We start from the raw sequence: 8,088 nt of genomic DNA on the forward strand, positions 1-8,088 counted from the left end.
AAAAAGCAATAATTAGTCAACAAAAAAAAATATCTTGTCGTAATAGCTGTCGTTGTCGAAAGTTGTGTGAAAATGTTAAAAACAAAACATTAAAAAGTGGCTTTTATCTCATTCTGTGGTATTTTAACAATAGCACCTGTTAGTGTGATAACATTCAGTAGCAGGTCCGCGAGAGTTTACTTTCTATCGGTCGTCATTTGCAAGCTCGGCACGTGCCCGCTGCCACTCCGATATAACGGAGCCTCCATACAACTTTTTGAGTCATTCGAAATCGTATGTGCTAATCCAGTTGTAGACTTTAGTAAATGCTGAACTGAATCTTATAGAAAGAATTCCGGAGGCCTAGCTTTAATCCCTTTCCATTCTCACTCCTTACTTATAAGGAAATGTTGGGAAGAGAAAGCGGATCTGATGATGGTGGAGACGTAAAGATAGGGGAAATATCCACTTTATATATCCTCCTCCTCTTCCTCCGTCAATTAAGGGTAGGCAACGCATCTGCAATTTCAGGTATCTATAGGCAGCGGTCGTTTCGTCTTTTACATGAATTCAAGTGGCCGCGCGCTAGCTTACCACCTTATAATAAAAAAGCATCGTAAATGCGTGAATTAAGCAAACAGGAATCGTTAGCGGCGAACTAAACAAAACTGGATCAACAATGTGTAAAATACGTTGCTATCTTTCCTACCTTCCCATGAAATTCATTCACGAGCAACGCTCACCTAGTGACTGGAGCGGTCACGCACTGCATACTAAAATTGTTTTCCTTATACGATTTCTTCTTATTTTCAACGCTTGTCCACGACGTGACCGTCCGTCCAAACTCTCGGCACATTCATGCACACTCATGACATCACGGCTCCACGAAAATCTTGTCGCAAGTAACACAAGCTTGTTTACATATAATAAAAATTCGTGTGGCCTATTTCCGTTTTGCTTATTACATACACGAATTTTCATCATTTAACAATGAAACCACCGTGTTTAATTTTTTTATTCAAATTAGCTAAGTGACAAAGCTTTTATGGTTGCAGATTTTGTTCTAAATCTCCTTTTAAGTAGAACCTTTTATCTATTTTAATTCTATGAGCATAATATTAATTAAAATTACTACATATTAACTTTCATGACGAAATCGTAATACAATTACGTGGTTTACAATAGTTAATCAAGTGAAAAGTCGAATAGGCAATCATAAATTAACTTCGATTATTCCACTTTATAATTTTCATAATCGAGCACAAGTAGTCACGAATGTCTATGTGAAAAAAATAATCCTTTCAATATGTAAGACATAAATTACTTAGCTTTTAATATATTGATTTTATGTAATGAGTCTAATTTTATTTAGATTGCGTATATAGCTCATACACAAATACTTTATTCAAGTTAGAAACGGTTACTATCTGCCTTTAATAAGTAATTACTGCAAGAATAAATTGCATGAACGAAAAAGATGGACCTGGGAATTTTATTACGCTTTTAATCCCAATCACATTTTGCGTATTTCTTCATTTTCGATTTGCATTGCGGTGATTTTTAGGTTACAACGATCGTTACTAGCTACATCAAATCATAATCATCATTATCATTCAAAAAACATCTACTGCGGTACATAAGATATTAAAACGACTAACACAGGAATCGGTCTCTCGAACTTGAAGAACAACCAATCAAGGCCTTTAACTTTGAAAATGCAATCTGCGAAAAAAGATTCGATTTTCAAAATACGATCTATGTATAAAAAATACATAAATAATTTCGCAGTTAATAGGTATCGGAAATACACGTTACTTTTATTTGCTTGTGTGTGGTCCAGTTAACTTCAATGATCGAAATACTCTTGAATCATAAAATTTATTTCGGGACAAGTAAACTGTGGCAGAGTTCATCACACCATGCATCCCATCGTTTTTAATATGCATTCAGCGTACAGTCTAACTTGCACGTTTTAGATTTAAACGAGAGACTGGACATTAATCATGTAAAATTTATTGATAACTAGTAATGGTTTATGGTTCAATATCAATAGAAGCTGCAAATGAAAGCAAGATAGAGGACAATAAAAATTACGAAACAACAAAAGTATACCGGTACAAGCTGCGTGGATTTCCAATTCGCGACCGTTAGATCGTTTCGCTAGTCGAGCGTTAAAATTGGTAAAGAAGCTGTTGATTTCATTATAGTGTTACTGGCAGTCGGAGCATACAATAAAATTCTATTAAGTTTTATACAATTAGTCGTAACGGACGTTAAGTGAATTATAATCGCCGTCATCGCGTCGCCATCTGTTATGGGACGAAGACCCACCATGATTGTGCAACCCAGTAGTTACGCGCAATGGAAACCACTGCCGCGAATCAAACTCAATTTACACAATTACTTCTATCTATCTTAAATCTACAAAAAATTAAAAGACATTATAGGTGATTTACACACACTTACTTTTAATTACACAATTTGTATTTAAAAGCGATCAACAGCAATTTTAAACAAGCATTTTTTAGATTGATTTCGATTACTCATGGACTTTGTCTTACTTTTTAAAATAACATCATACATATCATCTGAGAACATGCAAAAAACAATTACGCTTAAATCAGAGTAAATCAAATACACTTATCGATTTATGCGGGTAGTAATCATTCGAAGTTTTAAAGCAAACATCAGTCCAGAATTGTCTACCTACTGTCAAAGCGTAAACATTCGTTTAAAAACAAAACTAGCCAAGTTTTACCGTATCTATTAACTGCAACAGCAGATCAGGTAATTAGTTACACCACTACATCGCACGGACGAACGGTTCAAATAACTTCTTGTGCACGGATTTGAAAACCAAAAGTGCTAATTTAATTGTTCTGAATTGTTTTGTAAGCTCGCTAAGGAATGTGACCTTTACTCACCTAAAGAATCATGTCACTCATTGAGCACTTACGTAAAACGCCACAAATAACTCGGTGCTGTAGTACAAAAATAGCAATTACCCGTACTACTAAATTATTTTTTGAAAATCAGAAGAATTTAACTTACCACATTTATCTAACCAGCCCTCAGCGCGACAAGGGTATGTTATGACGACTGGTTTTTCGTCGCACCTCATCTTCAAGGATCACAATTTAACTGTTTACACTTTAATAGCCGCACGTCAAGGTCAATAATTATAGACACCGTACATTTCACAAACACATCTATAAAACTAATCTTAGAACACCTCTGTTAGACTCATCGAACACCACACGACACTTTCACCAGCTGTAAATGAAAATAAGCACATCATTGTTTGTATACTATTTTTTGCATATTATGCTACTGTTAATTGTGATAACTAATATTAAATTAACTTTAAGTTATTTTTGTCTGTGATATATAACACTGAAGGTAGCAAAAAAAATATTTTATCAACATTATTGTTATCAATTAAATATAAGCTACACTAAGAAATAAAAAAAATACTTAATATATGTTAAAAAAGGAATCGAGATTTTTCATTTTAGCATTTAGATTAAATTATGGAATGTTACAATGTTGTTTTATTTTAGAGGACTTTATAATTAATATATAAAATTTTGTCTTTTATTTGCACATCTATAATATTAACTTACATACCTAATAAAAATTAAGCAACACATTAGGGAAGCATTATGCCATTATCATATCGTTGCCAAACTGCATTGTTTACGCACACGTGATTAACACTATAATAAAAACCTCGACACATCCATCTACTACAAGATCGTATAAAAAACTAAATAAATTGCGAACCGCGAACCGAAGTCTCTATTTTCTATCTCTTTCTCGTCGTCAATTCATTCAATTCGTCAGAATAAAGAAGCAACATCTTACCTCTCTATCTACTTTATCGACCCACATCCTTATCACTTATCACAATAAACGCGCGCATTTTATGGCAGAAATAAGAAAATTGTTTTCTAAAAGGAACAGAAAAAGTTATGATTCCTATTATTTTAATAATTTTGTCCAAATTTAATGTGTTCCCAGACTTCCAAGTCTCCTGCATCGCATATATTTTTTTACTAAATTATCCCTTTTTATTAAAACAACGTTCCGACGTCCATATTTTTAATAATATACCTAAATGAGTTTCATTGTTTAAAAAAAGGAACATAAATAGGTATATAACTTTTATTCGCTAGAAATCGATTTCAAATCGTTCTGTCGCGATGACATTTCTTGCATATTCTATGTTTAACGCCCTTAAGAAAAACTGAGGAAAACCTCATTGATTAGTCTGTGACAGTTAGTGGTGCAAGATGGCTCTAAAAGCGCTCGTCGGTCAAAGTAAGTGAAAAAATGTTATTTAAATAATATTACATTCGCAATTTACGCAAAAACTTAATTTTTTGCCACAGTACCTTGAATCCAATGTATCAAATTTTATATACAAGTTCGTATTTCATTCTTATTCAATTGTATTTCAAAGACAGATTGATGACTAATGTAATAAATACACAAGATAAAATGATTTATTCAATGTTTTCTTCTATTTAGTCGGATTTTTTTTAAGAATAACTTATCTCATTTTACTCTTACCCACCGTAACATGCAAAGATACTTCAGCATACGGGGATTTTGCATGTCGTAATATAAATTATATTGTAAACAAATTATTGTCAATTACAAGTGTAGTTAACATATTTTAAAGCTGCTGCTATATATATTCATGTAGCTAATATTTTCTGTACGCCTTTAAATTGACGATGTTGACATTGGACAAAATATTGATTTTCATGTTGAAGTAGGGTGGGGGCGTACGTCATAGCATATCTGTGGGATTGTTTGATTGCAAATTATGTTCTTTTGATATTCTATTTAACACGATCTGCAATTGCAACAGAAAATTCATTCAAAAATGTCATTTGTAACTTGGGAGTTTCAACTTCCCATAACCTAGATTATAATTATTGGCAGTAACTGTTTCTCTTTGTCTACTTGACCTATTTTTAATTTAAAACTGCAACAGTAGTGGTAATTATTTTCTATAGTGACATATACTAATCTATAAAATTATTGATTGATGACCACATCCTCAAATACTTTTACCAAATAGTAGTATTTTCATGTATAATTTCACAAATTAAATATCTTTTCTAGAAATAATAGGAAAATGTTTGTCAATTAATTGAAGAATAACAAAATATATTTCATGCAACTACTCCGCTACTGTGATCACTACTTTCCCATACTAATTCTTATTTTAAGTCACTTTTATTGGGCTTAAAGTATTGAGTAGTGCAATAAAAATAAATATTGTGTGCATAAAGTATGTAATATCTTTCAGTTGTTATTGTAACAGCCTTCATTACTGCAATTTTGTTTGAGCTGTTATGTAACAAAACTTAGAAAATTAACTTGCTAATAGACAACTATTTTACCAATACTGTATTATTAAATTGTTTTTAATATTCCAGAGATTATGAATGAGGTGATCCGCTACCGCGGTCCCAAAGGCAAGGAGTCACAAAGAATAGAATGGCGGATACTCATTGTAGACAAGCTCTCAATGCGCATGGTGTCTGCCTGCTGCAAAATGCATGACATCTCTGCTGAGGGCATCACTTGTAAGACAGATTCCCTTATAACAATGATTATTAAAAAAAAGGTTTTAGTAATACATTGTCCATTTTACAGTGGTTGAAGATATTGACAAAAAGCGAGAACCTCTTTGCACCATGGATGGCATTTACCTCATCACTCCAACTGAAAAGTCAGTGCTTTCTCTCATCAATGACTTTTCAGTTGGCAATCGCATTATGTACAAGGCCGCTCATGTCTTCTTTACTGAAGGTAATATTTTGATTATTTCAATAGGTTAACAGTCATGTTTTAGTTGCATTTATTACTTTTTTATTTAACTTTTACAGCTTGTCCTGATGTCCTCTTTGACAGATTATCACGTAGTCGTGTAGCTAAATTTATTCATACCTTAAAGGAAATCAACATTGCTTTTATACCTTATGAACAACAGGTTTGTCGAAATTTATTTTTTTCTAACCCTTGCTTTTTCGGGCTTATCTAGTGTGTTTGTCAAAGACTGAGACTTGTTATTATAACCAATAATATCTTTACACGCTGCCTTAAAAAGTATGCCCTGAGGAACTCTTCAATGAACTGTGCAAGTCGACTGCGGCTAGAAAGATTAAAACTTTGAAGGAGATTAACATTGCCTTCCTGCCTTATGAGAGCCAGGTGACTATATTACATAAACATCAAATGCTCTCATATAAATATATACTAACAATTGTAATACTCATTCTTGAATAGGTCATTTTAATTGTGTTTATTGCACTTGTAGGTGTTCTCCCTCGACTCGTCTGAGACATTCCACTGCATGTACAACCCGGCACAGGCGCAGACTCGCAACGCTAACATGGAACGCATCGCGGAGCAAATTGCCACTTTGTGCGCCACTCTTGGAGAGTATCCATCAGTGCGATATCGCAGGTACATATTGAGATTTTTAAAAAATGTATTTCAAGAATTAATTAGTTTCTGTAAAATGGTGTTTTACTTTTTTTTTTTTGGTTTATTGTCATAATAGTAAGTTTATAGTATGTTTATGTTGACAATATTGTTTTTCAGTGACTGGGAGCGCAATGTGGAACTTGCACAACTTATTCAACAGAAGCTTGACGCTTACAAGGTTATATTTTTGTTACGAAATGTTATGTTCTCATAAATACAATTGATAACTATTTTGCCACACACACAATTGTGTTGAGCTAAATCATGATAAGAACATGAATTGTTTTAACTAAAATTAATTTAACAATAAATTATTATCTGTATCAATTACAAAAAATGTTTTTTGACAATTAATTTCATCGTGTGTATGGTGGAATGTATAATTGCATTATTTTAGGCTGATGAACCGACTATGGGTGAAGGTCCTGAGAAGGCTCGCTCTCAGTTGCTAGTGCTGGACCGTGGCTTTGACTGCGTGTCCCCACTGCTCCATGAATTGACTCTTCAAGCCATGGCCTATGACCTGCTGCCTATTGAAAATGATGTTTACAGGTAATAAACATGATTTTCACATATTTATTAATGTACTGAATAACTGAATGTGTTTATAATTAATTGTAACATTTCCAGATATGAAGCATCCCAAGGTCAAGTGAAGGAGGTGCTGCTGGATGAGAACGACGAGCTTTGGGTGGAGCTGCGTCACCAGCACATTGCGGTGGTCTCCACCTCCGTCACCAAGAACCTCAAGAAGTTTACAGAGTCGAAGCGCATGGGTGGTGGTATGTGTTGCTAATAGTCTCTGAAAACAATGTCTGGTTTACCTTATGCCAATACAGTAGGACAGTAGCACTCAATATATGTCACCAATGACCCAAATATTCTATACCAGGTTAGCTCAACTATCCTATTGTACTGTCATAATTTAATCGGTGTAGTTGTAACGATATTAAGTAGTAATTTCGAAACAATGAAACAACTTTGATTTTCATACATGTGGTGATGATGAAATAGGGAAATTATTGATAGAAATGTTTGCAACTAAAATAGTATCAGAGCGGGCGCACACCTTTGACTAAACTGTCGTACACCTTTGACTAAACTGTCGCACAACTGTTGTGCGATTGTCAATTGTTTTGAAGCTAATTTAACCGTTTAGTTGCACAAGTGAATGTCAACTAGTGTGTTGTTATAAGCTTATAAGAATAAGCGATATGATGTATAAGGCGTGTGAACTCTTAGAGTGAATATAAATGTGCCCGCAGGCGACAAGCAGTCGATGCGCGACTTGTCGCAGATGATTAAGAAGATGCCTCAGTACCAGAAGGAGCTGTCCAAGTACGCGACGCACCTCCGCCTCGCTGAGGACTGCATGAAGGCCTATCAGGGATATGTTGATAAGCTGTGCAAGGTTGAACAGGTAAATACATTTTTAAGGACATTTTTTGTATCTTTATATGAAAAAAATTACATTAATGTTTTTTTAGGATCTTGCAATGGGAACTGATGCAGAAGGTGAGAAGATCAAAGATCACATGAGGAGCATTGTACCGGTTTTGCTTGATCAGGTAAATATCAACACAAGGTGAATATGCCAAATGATTT

The 8,088-nt window shown here is 34.1% G+C and overlaps 1 protein-coding gene across 2 annotated transcripts in view; it reads left to right on the forward strand.

Moving 5' to 3' along the window:
* Positions 1 to 4,219: 4,219 nt before the first annotated feature.
* LOC106108061 (protein ROP) overlaps positions 4,220 to 8,088 on the forward strand; it is a 6,908-nt gene continuing 3,039 nt past the window's right edge. Inside the window, exons 1-10 of one of the 2 annotated variants that reach the window (XM_013289138.1) lie at positions 4,220 to 4,299; positions 5,430 to 5,579; positions 5,650 to 5,805; positions 5,883 to 5,986; positions 6,314 to 6,462; positions 6,601 to 6,661; positions 6,881 to 7,035; positions 7,114 to 7,265; positions 7,749 to 7,903; positions 7,971 to 8,051. In XM_013289138.1, coding sequence (XP_013144592.1) covers positions 4,272 to 4,299; positions 5,430 to 5,579; positions 5,650 to 5,805; positions 5,883 to 5,986; positions 6,314 to 6,462; positions 6,601 to 6,661; positions 6,881 to 7,035; positions 7,114 to 7,265; positions 7,749 to 7,903; positions 7,971 to 8,051 — 1,191 coding nt within the window. In that variant the 5' untranslated portion in view covers positions 4,220 to 4,271. Of the gene's footprint in view, positions 4,300 to 5,429; positions 5,580 to 5,649; positions 5,806 to 5,882; positions 5,987 to 6,103; positions 6,208 to 6,313; positions 6,463 to 6,600; positions 6,662 to 6,880; positions 7,036 to 7,113; positions 7,266 to 7,748; positions 7,904 to 7,970; positions 8,052 to 8,088 lie in introns of both variants that reach the window. The other variant, XM_013289139.1, reaches the window with a different exon arrangement.

The sequence above is a fragment of the Papilio polytes genome, unplaced genomic scaffold, assembly GCF_000836215.1.
Source record: "Papilio polytes unplaced genomic scaffold, Ppol_1.0 DF821845.1, whole genome shotgun sequence".
NCBI lineage: Eukaryota > Metazoa > Arthropoda > Insecta > Lepidoptera > Papilionidae > Papilio > Papilio polytes.